This window comes from Moschus berezovskii, chromosome 20 (genome assembly GCF_049115385.1).
Source record: "Moschus berezovskii isolate FMDL1 chromosome 20, NW_MosBer_1.0, whole genome shotgun sequence".
NCBI lineage: Eukaryota > Metazoa > Chordata > Mammalia > Artiodactyla > Moschidae > Moschus > Moschus berezovskii.
This window is the reverse complement of record NC_142479.1, coordinates 24,655,635-24,672,363: the sequence shown is the minus strand read 5'-3', so window position 1 is coordinate 24,672,363 and position 16,729 is coordinate 24,655,635. Positions and strand designations below refer to the sequence as shown.

At 39.1% G+C, this 16,729-nt stretch overlaps 1 protein-coding gene and 1 non-coding gene across 3 annotated transcripts in view; one reads left to right on the top strand and one right to left on the bottom strand.

Moving 5' to 3' along the window:
* Positions 1-16,729, bottom strand: part of USP32 (ubiquitin specific peptidase 32) — a 204,690-nt gene that overhangs the window by 103,621 nt on the left and 84,340 nt on the right. For both annotated transcript variants that reach the window (XM_088828648.1, XM_055400253.2), the window contains exon 3: positions 1,952-2,057. In XM_088828648.1, the coding sequence (XP_088684774.1) occupies positions 1,952-2,057 (106 nt within the window). The remainder of the gene's footprint in view (positions 1-1,951; positions 2,058-16,729) is intronic.
* LOC129544800 (U6 spliceosomal RNA) lies at positions 8,302-8,408 on the top strand. The gene has a single exon (XR_008683549.1). It is a non-coding gene; the product is annotated as a U6 spliceosomal RNA (small nuclear RNA).

Genomic DNA, 16,729 nt, shown 5'->3' with positions numbered 1-16,729 from the left:
GCAGGTCAAGAAGCAACAGTTAGAACCAGATATGCAACAATGGATTGGTTCAAAACTGGGAAAGGAGTATGTCAAGGCTGTATGTTGTCACCCTGTTTATTTAACTTACATGCAGAGTACATCATGCGAAATGCCAGGCTGGATGAATCACAAGCTGGAACTAAGGATTGCCAGGAAAAGTATCAACCACCTCAGATATGCAGATGATACCACTCTAACGGGAGAAAGCAAAGAGGAACTAAAGAGCCTCTTGATGAGAGTGACACAGGAGAGTTGAAAAAGCTGATTTTTAAAACTCAACAATTCAATAAACTAAGATCATAGCATCTGGTTGCATAGTTTCATGGTAAATAGATGGGTAAACAGTGGAAACGGACAGACTTTATTTTCTTGGGCTCCAAAATCACTGGATGGTGACTGCAGTCACAAAAGGAAAAGACACTTTGGCACTTGGGAAGAAAAGTCATGACGAACAACTACAACAAACATGTACATATGAAAAGTGTTTGGTTTTCTCCTGTTAATCTGTCTTCAGTTCAGTCGCTCAGTCATGTCAGACTCTCCGCGACCCCATGAATCACAGCACGCCAGGCCTCCCTGTCCATCACCAACTCCCGCAGTTCACTCAAACTCATGTCCATCGAGTCGGTGATGCCATCCAGCCATCTTATCCTCTGTCATCCCCTTCTCTTCCCGCCCCCAATCCCTCCCAGCATCAGAGTCTTTTCCAGTGAGTTAACTTGTTGCATGAGGTGACCAAAGTATTGCAGTTTCAGCTTTAGCATCTGTCCTTCCAATGAACACCCAGGACTGATCTCCTTTAGAAAGGACTGGTTGGATCTCCGTGCAGTCCAAGGGACTCTCAAGAGTCTTCTCCAACACCACAGTTCAAAAGCATCAACTCTTCGGCGATCAGCTTTCTTCATAGTCCGCCTCTCACATCCATACATGACCACTGGAAAAACCATAGCCTTGACTAAACAGACCTTTGTTGGTAAAGTGATATCTCTGCTTTTTAATATACTGTCTAGGTTGGTCATAACTTTTCTTCCAAGGAGTAAGCGTCTTTTAATTTCATGGCTGCAATCAGCATCCGCAGTGATTCTGGAGCCCAAAAATCTGTCTTGCTGCTACTGCTGCTAAGTCACTTCAGTCATGTCCGACTCTGTGCGACCCCATAGATGGAAGCCCACCAGGCTCCCCCGTCCCTGAGATTCTCCAGGCAAGAACACTGGAGTGGGTTGCCATTTCCTTCTCCAATGTGTGAAAGTGAAAAGTGAAAGTGAAGTCGCTCAGTCATGTCCAACCCTTAGCAATCCCATGGACTGCAGCCTACCAAGCTCCTCCATCCATGGGATTTTCTAGGCAATAGTACTGGAGTGGCTTGCCATTGCCTTCTCCGAAAAATCTGTCTTACGTCAACTTAATTATTAAATCAGCCAAAGAACCTAGAAAGGAAGTTTTTTCTGCTCTTTCAGAGTACTTTATTCCTTCTTACTGTCAAGCAATATTCTATTGCTGGTTATATTACACTTTGTTTATGATAAATGCATCAGTTGATGGGCATTAGGATTGTTTCCATTTTGTAACCATTATGAACATACTGTTATGAACTTTTTTTTAATGAATATATGGTTTCCGTTTCCTTGGGTATATATCTAGGAATGAAATTGAAAGCTCATTGTTTAACAGTCTGAAAAACTGCCGGTTAAGTTTTCCAAAGTGGCTGCATTATCTGACTTACACTTAAGTGGTATCTCATTGCAATTTTAATTTACATTTCCCAAATATTACTCACGTTTAACATTTTTTCAAGTACTTATTGGCTACTTGTATATCTTTTTTGAAGAAACATCAATTCAAATCCTTTGACAGTCATCAAAACTTTGAGGTAGATTATTCTGTACATAAATGTTGTATTTTAACATTTTGAGATAATAAAAATACTTACATTTTGCTTTCTCTTCATCTCTGCCTCTTGTAAGAAGGACAAGTCCAACTATTAAGTTATTGAAGTGCAGTCCTTTAGATGTTCCACCAAAAGAACAGTAAATCACCTAGGAGAAAATAAACGGTAAAGCCAACCTTAGACATTTCAGTTGTTGAGGAATTTGAAGCTGCTATCATCACCTTTAATAAATCTTATCTCCATCTCCAAACAAGGTCCGGGTAAATTTCGGTGCAATGATGTTAAATTTCTCCCTCTTCTTCCTCCTTTATACCTTGTTATCACACTCAATCAAGAATATACTGTATCCATGCTAAAGTATATGTATCATTGGCTGACACACTGAGTTTTCTTTCTCTTGGGAGTCCTCCTCATCAAAGTCCAAAAAAGTCCCTTCAATAATCCCATAATATGATAAGAATTTTGACCAGAGAACTTCCTTCAACTTCTGTTAAATGTCTACACATCATTTTGATTTGAAAAATCAATCAACTTCTGTAAGTGGATGTTCAGGAAAACAATGGTGATTATACTACAATATTTAAATGCATCTAATTAACATGCTGTACACCTTAAATTTATACAATGCTGTACATTAAATATATTCAACTTTTAAGTAAAAAAAAGACATTTTTATACTCTTAAAATTGAATATTATAATAATCAGAAATAAAGAAGAAAAGCTATTCATAAGAAAGTGACAGTAATAGCAGTCACATAAATTCATTTATTCAACAGTTCTGTGTTGACAGCCTAGTGTGATACTGTCATATAACAAACGTATTTTGGTCTTCTGCCAGGTTCCCAAAAAAAACAACGCAAGAGCTTCTAAAATCTTTGGAATTCCCAGAGTGATACAGATGAAAGGTGGAGAAGGAAATGGCAACCCACTCCAGTATTCTTGCCTGGAGAATCCCACGGACAGAGGAGCCTGGCATGGGGTCACAAGAGCTGGGCCCAACTTAGTGACTAAACCACTACCACCACCACCACAGATGAAAGGAGCATCTTTTGTTATTGGTAATAAGGCTCTTTAAACCACACCTGAATTTATGCTAATAAGGTGACCCTTGGCAGGTCCTTACAAAGCTTGAGAATGCGAGTTGGTAGTCAGAGGAACTAATGATGTGATTAGAGGGTTAGAACTTTCAGCCCCACTTTCCAGAGTCAGGGAAGGAGCAAACGGCTGAAGATGGAGCTAATCACCAACAGGCCTATGTAATGGAACTTCCAGAAGAAGCCCTAAACTACGGGTATGTTGGTGAACATATCATGGGGCAGGAAGGGTGGAACACCAGGACATGGAAGTACTGTGCACCATCTCCTCCCGAACTGTCCCCCCGCCCCACGCTATCCGCATCTCTCTCCACCTGGCTGTTCGAGAATTGTATCCTTTAGAGTAAACTGGTAACAGTAAATAAAATGCCTTCCTGAGTTGTGTGGGCCCTTGCTAGCAAATTACTGAATCCCAGAAGGGATACATGGGAACCCCTGACTTACAGCTGATTGGTGAGAAGTAGAAGAAGTTGGGGACCTGAAACTGGCATCTTCTGAAGTGGGGGGCGGACCTGGACGTCTGCACTAACTCTAGGTAGTTAGTATCAGAAACGAATTGATTTATAGGACACCCAGCTGGTGTCCAGACAGTTGGAGAACTGATTGATGTGGGGAAAAAACTCCATATATTTGGTGTTAGAAGTGCTGTGTGGTTTAAAATAGAAAAAAACCTGACCTAGTATCTGCCAAGAAGAATTTGTCATTAAAATATATGATTAAAGATAATTCAAGGAATAAAACTTAAAGAGTCAACATATGAAAATACATATTCATTAAATGGTATTTATAAATATATTTAATAACACTATGACAGCTGATGCTAAAAACTCTATCTCTACAGTGCCACTGATAGTAAACTCCGCAAAAACTAGCATCGGGAGATGTTTCCAAATCAGAATATACAAAACATAAAAAGAATATAACAAGTATACTTTGTAGAATATTTTGAGTTGGCCCCTGCATAACCAGGAGAAAAAGTGATAGTCCCTCATTCGTGTCCAACTCTTTTCTCACCCCCATGAACTGCAGCCCACCAGGCTCCTCTGTCCATAAGATTTCCCAGGCAAGAATATCAGAGTGGGTTTCCATTTCCTTCTCCAGGGGAGCTTCACACCCCAGGGATCGAACCTAGGTCTCCAGCATTGCAGGCAGGTTCTTCACTGTCTGAGCCACCAGGGAAGCCCGAGAGGAAGGTACCCTCTATCCCTAAGGGAGGGTCAGGAAAACATCATAGCCACAGACCTTTAAAAATCTCCTACCATTTGGCAAGAGGCAGAATCAGTGAGAAAGTCTCGCTCTCCAAGTCGCAGAGATGTAAGGACCACCTAAAACTGAGACAGCAGTAGGACAACAGAGAATCCCCCACCCTGGTACCCCTCACCCACCTCCACCACTGTGTTAGCAAACACCGAGCAATCAGTAACAGCAGTCTACCGCTGAAGGAAAGGCAACAGTGTGGAGAGCTCTTCTCTGAGGCACAGTACCAAAGAGAAAATAAGATCAAAAGTTAAAGGTAGAGCAGACATTACAAATCTCCCCTGGCAAATGGGCCTCTAATCTAAAAGAGGCAACCTTAGTGTGGAATTTGAAGCCTGTAGTGTGCACTGCGGGCAGTCCTAACAACACACTAAAACACCAGCTCAACTAAAGGTTAGACTGACTCAATGACTTGTGCTGAAGACTCAGCCAGGCATAAATACTGTTTAGCTCAGTCTCTACTGTCCTACGTAAATCTTCCCACCACAAATTATAAGTCACATAAGGAAGTAGAGAAAAACCCAAAACCTCACATACTGACAAAGGAAAAACACATAAATAGAGTTTTATAAAGCTCTGGAATGGCTCCACAGCAAACTCAACAGGCTCAAGTTACAGATTATCCAAACGAAACACAGAGGGGAAAATATTTGGGGATGGGAGGGAACAAAACAGAAAATCAAAAGGCTGTGAGAAAATAAAAAATGATTTAGCATACATGCAACTGAAATCCGAGAAGTAAAAGAGAATGGAACAGAATAGCTGAAAAGATAAAGGTTGAGAATTTTCCAAAACTAATAAAGACACAAAATCACAGATATAAGTAGCTCAGAGAATAGGTAGGACAATTACATTTTTAACTCCCCAAAACCAGCTAGGCAAATCGTATCCAAACTATTCAAAGCAAAAGGTAAAAAGAAAACCTTTAAGGCAGCCAGAGGAAAAAAGATGCATTACATTGAGAAAAACATTTCTCATCAAAAACTACATAAACCAGACAATAGTGGAATGACAATTCTAAAGCAATTAAAGAAAAGAAAAAAAAAAAACCCTGAGAATCCTATTCCCAATGAAAATACCTTTTAAAAAGAAAAAGTAGACTTATACTACATAAAAGGGTGAAAGAAAGTACTTCAGGCTGAAGTAAATAAGATATCAAACAAAATAACTGTATCAACACAAAGAAAAGAGAGTAGAAAATAGAATAAATGAAAGTAAATATGAAATTTCCTTATTTTTCACTGGTCTAAAAGATAATTGGCTGGCTAATGGAATAAAGAAAGTGAAAGTTGCTCAGTCTTGTCTGACTCTTTGCCACCCCACGGACTATACAGTCCACGGAATTCTCCAGGCCAGAATACTGGCGTAAGTAGCTGTTCCCTTCGCCAGGGCATCTTCCCAACCCAGGGATCAAACCCAGGTCTCCCTCATTGCAGGTGGATTCTTTACCATCTGGGCCACCAGGGAAGCCTAAGAATACTCAAGTGGGTAGCCTATCCCTTCTCCAGCGAATCTTCCCAACCCAGGAATTGAATCTGGGTCTCCTGCATTGCAGGAGGATTCTTTATCAGCTGAGCTACTAAGGAAGAAATATTAGTAAAATTTTAATGTGTTTATAGCATATGTAAAACACATGACAATAGAACATGGGACAGAGGAATTGGAAGTTTACTACTGTATTCTAAAATGTTATACCATGTTGTAGCTCAGTCTTCACATTGCCAGTCAGTGAGAAATTAATCACAGTACATAGTATTTAACCCAACATCAACTCCATTAATAAATTATTATAAAAACAATAAGTAATACATTTAAATGGTTATTATATAGCATATAACTATTATTGTGTTAGTTGCTCAGTCATGTCTGACTCTGCGACCCCATAGCCCATAAAGCTCCTCTGTTCATGGGATTCTCTAGGCAATAATACTGGAGTGGGTTGCTGTTCCTTTCTCCAAGGGATATTCCTGACTCAGAGATCAAACCCGGTCTCCCACACTGTAGGCAGATTCTTTACTACCTGAGCCACCAGGGAAGTCTGGTATTAATCCAAGTGCTTTGCTTCACCAGTATTAAGCCTCAAGATGATTCTGTGGGGAAGATATTACTCGTGTCCCTGTTTTATGGCTGAGAAAAACTAGAGCCCAAGGAGACTGAAATAACCTTTCCCAAGTCATACATCAATGAAGCAGCAGGATCAAGATCGAAACCGAAGTTCCTAATACTGAACTCTTAACCCCTTCACTGTTCCACAGTACAATTATACACATTCTTTAGCATATAAAATGAAAAACATCACCAGCAAGAGGTATACCATTTTGGTCAAATATACTGACGATTAAACAAAAGAAATTTCAAAGTATTCACAAACCCAATCTACAGACACTATGTTTTTGGCATCCCTTTCTTTCCACTTTTAACTTGATAATGTGGTCACTTCACTGGCTTTTATACAAAGAGAGCAAAGTTGTAAAAGTAAACTTAACCAAGAAAGTCTGAGTAAGATACGATTTTTTCAGTTTTGCAAGTATCTGTAAATTGTAGATTTTGTTTTGAATACATCTGGTTGGAATGCTGGAATGAATATAGTGCTCCCTCAAGCTCAAAATATAAGAACAGCAATAACTTTCTAAAACCACAAAGTTCAAAAGTTCATTTAACAGATGATGAAAGCAGGCCCAAGAAAATTACCACATTCCCTGAATTCTAAGATGAATGTATTTTCCACCTTTTATTAATGTTCCAGAAATCATTATGCATCTAACATTAAATGTGCAATATCTTTCTTTCACTCTGCAGAAGTTATTTTTATATCAACAGTTACCTTATAACTGATAATACTTTAACATTAATGAAATACTAAATGCCATGCTCTTTACACTGCTCTTAGGATCCATTAAGAGAGGCTGTACAGGATAAGCAAGGATATTTTACTTTTTAAAAGGCACATAAGTGTTAACTTATTACTATAATCTGTTATAAGATCTTTATTTTAAAATCCCTCTAATAATTTTCTGTAGCTATTAAAAATGAACAAAAATAAAAAACATATTTTCTTAAACTTTTGATAGCCATTAACATCTGGATTGAGACTTTGGCATACTGTTACACTAATGTGTAAAATTGATGCTTATGGTAATGATCTTGCTAGCCTCTTTTCAGACAATGATATCATCCAGTAAATAATATGATTAGTTGAGAAGACTGGGGAATTAGTCTGCATTTAAAAGAGAAAGACTTGTACTATAAGATACGAAGAACTTAACCCTCTCCATATTGTTAGAAGGTTAAAAAGGCAGATGTACGTAGGTGTCCAGTGTAAAGGAAAGACTGTGTAATGTTTCAACTGATGTTCTATGATTCTTGTCTTTCTCCTTTTAGCGTCTTTTGGACATAAAGTACAAGGATATGCCACTGTTCCTAGGGGAAAGCAGTAAGTGATGCATATTGTTTCATAGCATTGCTTTTGGGGTCAGGGATTCCTGAGTCGAAGCCAGGCTTTACTAATTTACCAGCTACGTGATCATTTAACTACCTGAGCCTTAGCTGCAGTCCTATGACGCAGTGTGTCACATGTCTTCACATTCTAGAACCCAGGTTGAAGAGCAGCCCCTGTGTGAGAAAGGCTACTTTTAGGGCAGAAAGCAGACTGGAGCCTGACTCCATTCTGTTTATCAGTAAGGATAATTCAGCATTGATGAGCTCATAGCTTTTCCCTTGGATACAGTTTTTCCTGAGTAAACACTACTATATTTTTTAAACGATTTTGATTCACAATCAAAAGAAACAAATTAATATCTTCAAATTTTCATTCATTTTATATAATTTTCAAGAAAATCAAACTTTTCCATTTAAATTTTTAATAGGTATTTGATTGTCGGTTGGTTTTTGTTCATATCAAAAGTTTCTGAACTACCAAATCTAGTCTTCTTACATCAAATTTAGCTGATCTAAATTTATTAATGAAAAATTGATTTTTCTAGAAATGTCTAAACAACAAACTCTTAACTGTGTGCTTGAATAAAAAAAAAAAACCTGCAGTGCTCGCTTCAGCAGCACATATACTAAAACTGGAATGATATAAAGGAGATTAGAATGGCCCCTTCACAAGGATGACATGCAAATTCATGATGGGTTTCATACTATGGTATCACTTATAAGTGGAATTTAAAATATGACACAAAAAATTCCCTGACAGCCCAGTGATTAGGACTCTGTGCTTTCAATGCTGAGGACCCAGGTTCAGTCCTTGGTTGAGGAACTAAGCTCCCACAAGCTGCACAGTGTGGCCAAAGAATAGACTTTAAAAAATACAAAATACGACACAAATGGACTTATTTACGAAACAGAAACAGACTCACAGAAGCAGGAAACAGACCTGCAGTTGTCAACAGTGGGAGGGGAGAAGGGATGGATTGGCAGTTTTGCAGTAGCAGATGCAAACTATTATACATAAAATGGATAAACAACAAAGTCTTACTGTACAGCGCAGGGAACTATATTCAATGTCCTGTAAAGGAATATAAAATAGTGTGTGTATATAGAATTACTGTTCTATATACCAAAAATTAACACAACATTATAAATCAACTATATTTCCATGACAAAAAATTTTTAAAAATAAGTAGCTAAATAAAATTTTAAAACTTGCTATAGTTTATTCTTAATTTGATATGAAAATACTGTCTCTCTCCACAAGATATTTTTAAAATATAATGTATAATATCATTATCACAACTAAAAAAATCTCTCTCTTCCCAAATTCCTATGTTGAAACCCAGTAATGGGACTTTCAGGAGGTGATGAGGTGATGAGGATGAAGCCCTTACAAACGGGACAGGTGGTCTTTTTGTGAAAATTTATTTATTTTTGGTTGCCCTGGGTCTCCGTTGATGAGCAGGCTTTCTCTTGTTTCAGCCAACAGAGGCTACTCTCCAGCTGCAGTGCCCAGGCTTCTCTCTGTGGCGGCCTCTCCTGTGGCAGACCATGGGCGAGTATGTGTGAGCTTCAGTAGTTGCAGCATGTGGGCTCAGTAGTTACAGTACTCAGGGGGATCAGTACTCTCATAAATGATAGACCTAGGAAAGCTCCTTTATCTCTTTAGCCACAGGAGGACCCAGCAAAAAGATGGCCATTTATGACCAGGAAGTGGGCCCTCACCAGATACGGACTCTGCAGGCACCTTAATCCTAAAATTCTCAGCCTCCAGAACTATGGGAAATAAAATTCTGTTTATAAGCTACCCAGAACATGGTATCATTATAGCAGCCTAAAATGGACTGAGACAAATACTAACAAAAATTTCTTAGTATCATCAAATATCTAGTTAGTATTCAAATTTCTCCAACTATCTCATTTTTTTTTTCAACTTAAGATCTAAAATATGTAATTGATTGCTAGTCTCTTAACTCTCTGGATCTGTAAGTTTTCTTTCTCTCTCCCTCTCTTTTTCAACACAATTTATTCACTGAAGAAACAAAGACATTTGTCCTGGGGAGTTTCCCAAGGTCTTCTCATTTTGATGACTGTATTGTCTGTCCTCTGTATTTCCTGTAAATAGGTAGTTGGACCCAGAAAACTGATCACGTTTAAATTATATTTTTTTGGCAAGAACCATCTCCCAGTTGGTGCTACTGTATTTTCATCCCAAGGCACATAATGACTGCTTATCTCTCTTTTTGGTTACCCTGAAATGCACTTCTTTTCCTTCATTAACCAGTTTTTAAAATATGAGTTGGTTTCCCAGCATCTTTCAGAGGTATCTGTACAGAAAAAAGAAAATATAGACTACCTGAGACTGTTATCCTTAAATCTGCTTTCAAGTTTGGCCCTTGACTGGTACCTGTGAACTTGGATTTTGGGGAGACTTCCTGAATCTGTTTCCTAAATGTGAAATGTGGTTAACTGTTTAAACTGTTTATGAAAACAATGTGGTTTATGCTCAACATCTGCTTTCTTTTGGAAGTTTGGAATTTTGGCCTGTGATAAGCAGAAGGTGTCCAGGTGCCCAGCTCCAATAAAAGCTCTAAGCAATGTGTGTCTCTCTAAAGAGCGTTCCTGGTGATGACATTTCACACCTGTTGTCACAACTCACTGCTAGAGAAACTAAGTATATCCCCTCTGGAAGAGGAATGGAAGAAGCTCACACCTGGTCTCCTCCAGACTTTGCCCCATATTCCTTTTCTCTTTGCTGATTTTGCTTTGTATCCTTTTGTGATAATGAATCAGAATAGCTGAATATGACTATGCTCAGTCCTAGGAGCCCTTTCTGTGAACCATGAATCTGGGAGTGGTCTTAGAAACCTGTATCTAAAAGGGGTATATTTTTTTCTTTTGCACTTTTTGTCAGTCACACATATACATGTCTCCATTCTCCCTTAAGCCCCTTAAAAGGGGTAATTTTTAAAATATATTTGATATGTTTCAATCTCCTTACACTCATACTTAGTTTGCTGCTGCTAAGTCACTTCAGTCGTGTACAACTCTGTGTGACCCCATAGACGGCAGCCCACCAGGCTCCCCCATCCCTGGGATTCTCCAGGCAAGAACACTGGATTAGGTTGCCATTTCCTTCTCCAGTGTATGAAAGTGAAGACGCTCAGTCATGTCCGACTCCTAGCGACCCCACGGACTGCAGCCTACCAGGCTCCTCCGTCCATGGGATTTTCCAGGCAAGAGTACTGGAGTGCGGTGCCATCTACTTAGTTTAGCCATAATCAATTTCCTTATCTCTTTGTAGAGGCAGACTGTTCTTCAAATTGGCTCCTGAATCCATTTTTTATGACTCTAAGTACTGTCTGACATTTTCCTTCTTTTCTGGTACAACAAGATATTCTAAGTTCACTTTATAAACTTCCTGACCCAAACCTAGAATCAGACATTTTCCCAAGCAGCCTGGTTCTTCTAAGTGGGAAGTTCTATTTAGAGATCACAATCAGGATACTAAGGGTGCTTGCTGCTTGGGTACTATTGACTGTTTCTCAAACTTTTCAGTGGACAGATCTAGGAAAGTAAAACCCAGAAGAATGTATACTAATACTCCCACATATATGCAGATGACACCACCCTTATGGCAGAAAGTGAAGAGGAACTAAAAAGCCTCTTGATGAAAGTGAAAGAGGAGAGTGAAAAGTTTGGCTTGAAGCTCAACATTAAGAAAACAAAGATCTGGCATCTGGTCCCATCACTTCATGGGAAATAGATGGGGAAAAAGTGGAAACAGTGTCAGACTTTATTTTTTGGGGCTCCAAAATCACTGCAGATGCTGATTGCAGCCATGAAATTAAAAGACGCTTACTCCTTGGAAGGAAAGTTATGACCAACCTAGATAGCATATTAAAAAGCAGAGACATTACTTTGCCAACCAAGGTCCGTCTAGTCAAGGCTATGGTTTTTCCCGTGGTCATGTATGGATGTGAGAGTTGGACTGTGAAGAAAGCTGATCGCCGAAGAATTGATGGTTTTGAACTGTGGTGCTGGAGAAGATTCTTGAGAGTCCCTTGGACTGCAAGGAGATCCAACCAGTCCAGTCTGGAGGAGATCAATCCTGGGTGTTCATTGGAAGGTCTGAGGCTAAAGTTGAAACTCCAATACTTTGGCCACCTCATGCGACGAGTTGACTCACTGGAAAAGACTCTGATGCTAGGAGGGATTGGGGGTGGGAGGAAACGGGGACGACAGAGAATGAGATGGCTGGATGGCATCACCGACTCGATGGACATGAGTTTGAGTGAACTCCGGGAGTTGGTGATGGACAGGGAGGCCTGGCGTGCTCTGATTCATGGGGTTGCAAAGAGTCTGATATGACTGAGCGACTGAATTGAACTGAACTGATACAATCTTTTCCATTTCATCTCCAACTAAGTTAATCATTGCATTTGATACAGATTAAATGTTTCAATATTAACAATGTTTCAATGTTCCTTTCTAGAGGACATTACTGAACTAAGGTAACAGAGAAGTAGGATAACAAGAAGATAATTCTAAATGATAACTTCCAAAGGGAATCTAGGGATTTCCCTGGTGGTCCAGTGGCTAAGCGGAGAAGGTAATGGCAACCCATTCCAGTGTTCTTGCCTGCAGAATCCCAGGGACAGAAGAGCCTGGTGGGCTGCCATCTATGGGGGTCGCACAGAGTCGGATATGACTGAAGCAACTTAGCAGCAGCAGCAGCAGCCAATGGCTAAGACTCGGTGTTCCCAAAGCAGGCGGCCCGAGTTCGATCCCTGGTTAGGGGACTAGATCCCATGTGCCACAACTAACGGTTCGCATGCCACAAATAAAGATCCCGCATGCTGCAACTGAAAGAACAGAAATGCTTCAATGAAGATGGAAAAGCCCATGTGCTGCAACCAAGATCTGGTTGCTTTTTTATGCTCTGAGAACATAAAGCATGAGAATACTAGACCTAGATATTTGTAAAAGAGACTTCTGATGCTCTCACAAACGTAGTTGCCCTTTCCTTGGGGACATAAGGCATGGAGACATTTCCCCCATGCTTCTTGAAGATGAACAGGGCTGTATAACAACTTCTGGCTAAAAAGTTATATAGAGAAATGACAGTTACCACTTTTGGGCCAAGTACCTAATTGCATGAGTAACCGAGCCTGCCCTCCATTACTCCACTACTGATTAACAGAGCTCTTTCTGATATGTTAAGTTCCAAAGATTTGACATTGCCAAGCAAAGTCACTAATTCAAAAAGATACACATATCCTAATGTTCACAGCATTATTTACAACAGCCAAGATATGGAAGCAATCTAAGTATTCATTAACAGATGAATGGATAAAGATGTGGGGTGTGTGTGTATATACCCACATATACACAATGGAATGATACTCAGCCATAAAAAAGAATGAAATTTTGCAATCTGCTACAACATGGATGGACATGAATGAGTGGCTAACCATGAAAGCATGCCAGGAAGATCTCACATGCCACGGGGCAACTAAACCCTGAGCCACAACTACTGAGACTGTGCTCTAGACTGCAAGAGCCACTGCTAATGAGCCCATGTGTCAAAATTACTGAGGCCTGCATGCCCGTGCTCTGCAACAACAGAAGCCACGGCAATAAGAAAACCAAATGCCACAACAAAGAGTAGCATCTGCTCTCAGGCAACCAGAGAAAAGCCTGCACAGCAACAAAGACACAAAGCAGCCATAAATAAACAAATAAAATTTTTTTAAAATGCAGTTGCACATTCAAAGAACAAAATGCTTCAGTCTGCTTTATTTCTTTATGCTTCTGCTAGATCTTAAAGATTGCAATAAATCTTTTAGTGCTTCATACATTACAGACAACAAATATTTTTTGAATTATTGAGTGCACTTAAGAAAACAGACATTTCACCCCACTATCCAGGTTTGTTGGCAACTAGAGTCCCATTGTGCCAACCTACTTTCCATTAAAATGCTACAACTATAAGAAATTAGGAGTAGATTCATGGGATATACTAATAATTAAAATACATAAGATCCTAGACAATTCTGAAGTTCCTAAAGTCCATTTCCTTCTTCTGAATGTGAACTCATTCCAGTGTTGAAACCAGACATAGCAGTAGTCTAAGATTTCTATCTTCTTGTATGCTCAGTTGTGTCGGACTCCTTTGAACCCTATGGACTGTAGCCCACCAGGCTCTTCTATCCATTGGATTTTCCAGGCAAGAATGCTGGAGTTGGTTGCCATTACCTTCAGGGGATCCTCCCAACCCAAGGCTCAAACCCACATCTCCTGCATCTCCTACACTGCAGGTGGATTCTTTACCGCCTGAGCCATCAAGGAAGCTTTGTATTACTTATAACCCATTATTTCAGGGTTAAGTGATTCTTAAGTGATTCTCTGGCCGCTTAGGATCAAAAGAACTAATTACATATACCCTTCTGTTTATATTGTCTTAAAGGAAAGGTGAAATTACACAGAGTATAGTCATCTGGGAGTTTTAAAAGACTGGTAATTTTTCACTCTGTATGTTTTGCTTTTTATCTGTCTCTCCTGAGAAAAATGTAAGTTATACAAGGGGCAGGAATTCTATGTGATTATTTACTGCTATTCAGAACTCACTATTCCTCTTTATATAAACGATATTAGAAAAACACATTTTCAAAGATAATTATAATAGACAAATCATTTGTTTTCTCCTTAAGTAGGTCCTTTTGGATCAAATTTACACAGATACCACTTGTTTTTACTTCAAATGATTTTGAATCTTATACAGAAATCTTAGCAAAATCAATTTTAGACTTGAATTAATCTTACGTTTCAGATTCTCCTGCAATGATGAGATGAATGCTTAATTTGGAAAAATAAACAGTCTATAGCACCGGCAAAAGGTCAACTCGACATATTTTTTGTTTTACCATAATATAAGAAGCAATTGTTTTCAAGTGAATGAAACAATCTTCTAATAATAACTGAATATATCAATTCTTATATTTTTCTACACCTATTTTGAAAAAGGATTCAATTCAAATCTCTATAAAAGTGAATTTTTATGAGAATTCCTTTAGGGTCCAGTGGTTAGGACTCAAAGATTCCACTGGAGGGGGCTCAGGTTTGATCCGTGGTGGGGAACTAAGATCCAGCAAGCAGCACTGTGTGACCAAAAAAAAACTGCTTCACTTTTTAAAAAATAAATGTGGAGGAATTCCCTGGTGGTCCAGTGGTTAAGAATCTGCCTGTTTATGCAGAGTGCAGAGGACATGTGTTAAATCCCTGGTCCAGGAAGATCCCACATGCTGCAAGGCAACTAAGCCCGTGCACTACAACTACTGAGTCTGCGCGCCTAGAGCCTGTGCTCCTCAACAAGAGAAGCCACCATATGTGAAGCCCTCATACCCCAGGGAAGAGTAGCCCCCACTCACTGCAACTAGGCAAAGACTGCACACACAACGACGACTCAGTGCAGCCAAAAGTAAAAACAGAAGAAAAAAGGCTGAAAATTAAAATTAAAAAAAATATCTGTTCAGTTGCTCAGTCATATCCAACTCTTTGTGACCCCATGGACTGCAGCATCCCAGGCTTCCCTGTCCATCACCAACTCCCAGAGCTTGCTCAAACTCATGTCCATCGAGTCGGTGATATTATCCAACCATCTCATCCTCTGTCTTCCCCTCCAGAGGACAGACTGAGTGCAGCCAAAAAGAAAAAGAAAAATAGAAGAAAAAAAGCTCAAAAGTAAAATTTAAAAAAATATACCTTTCCCTTTAAGAGATCACATAAGAAGTAGACCAATTTCTTCATATGCCTAGCTATAAAGCTAACCTAGAAGTTACAAAAAGTTAATTAACAGTCCATGTTATGACAAAGATCATGTTCCAGAAAATTAAAACGGTACAGTGATTAAATTAACTAATAATAATTAAGATGAACGTGCTGACTTTATTTAGGAAAGTTTTTGACAAGGTCTCATATCAATAACAACATATTTTAGATAATAAATTGTGGACTGAATAATTAGAGTTAGGGTCATGCAAATCTCACAGAAACTCAAATACAAGAGTGTTGATTAAAAATTCTACATCTTTTTTGGAAAAAATAGGTTTAAAGAAGTGCCAACCTGCCAACTATTAAACACTTTTTGTTGGAGATGACTCTTGAGAGTCCCCTGAACTGCAAGGTGATCAAACCAGTTAATCTTAAAGAAAATCAAGCCTGAATATTCACTGGAAGGGCTGATGATAAAGCTAAAGCTCCAATACTGTGGCCACCTGATGTGAAGAGCCAACTCACTGGAAAAGACCCCGATGCTGGAAAAGCCTGAAGGCAAAAGGCAAAGGGGGCAGCAGAGGATGAGATGGTTAGAGAGCAATACTGACTCAATGCACATGAATTTGAGCAAACTCTGGGATATGGTGAAAGACAGGGGAGCCTGGTGAGCTGTAGTCTTTGGGGTCGCATAGAGTCGGACTTGACTTAGCAACTGAACAACAACAACAAATCAGTGATTTGGATTATGACATAGAAGGCATGTGTATTAAAGACAAAGCTGGGAGGAATGACTAATAAAACAGGCAATAGAATATTGAACTAACTTCATCTTAGGCAGGAACACAAGGCTAAATGCAACAAGATTAAATGTAATGTACTCAGAATTTTTTTAAAAGTCAGAATTATATGTGAGGATAGAAGAACAAGATCAAGCTTGGAAATTTTAGCCAACAAAGCTATGACCTTTTTGCTTAAGCTAATACAATTTTAAGCTATATAGTAGTGATTAAAGAATTAAACATTCTCCTACTGTTCACTAATCTAATTCCATCTAGAGAACAGCATGGGATTAACCAGTATGCATATCAACTATGGTTAAGGAGCAGTAGGGGAAAAGGACTTGTTTAGGTTCCCATTTTGCAATTCAAATAGTTGAATTCCATCTTTGAGTAGTAGTAGATTTCCAATGGGGTTTCTAGTGGTGAGAGCAAAAACTATGGACTCATGATACATGCCAAAATCCCCAGTGACTTCTAC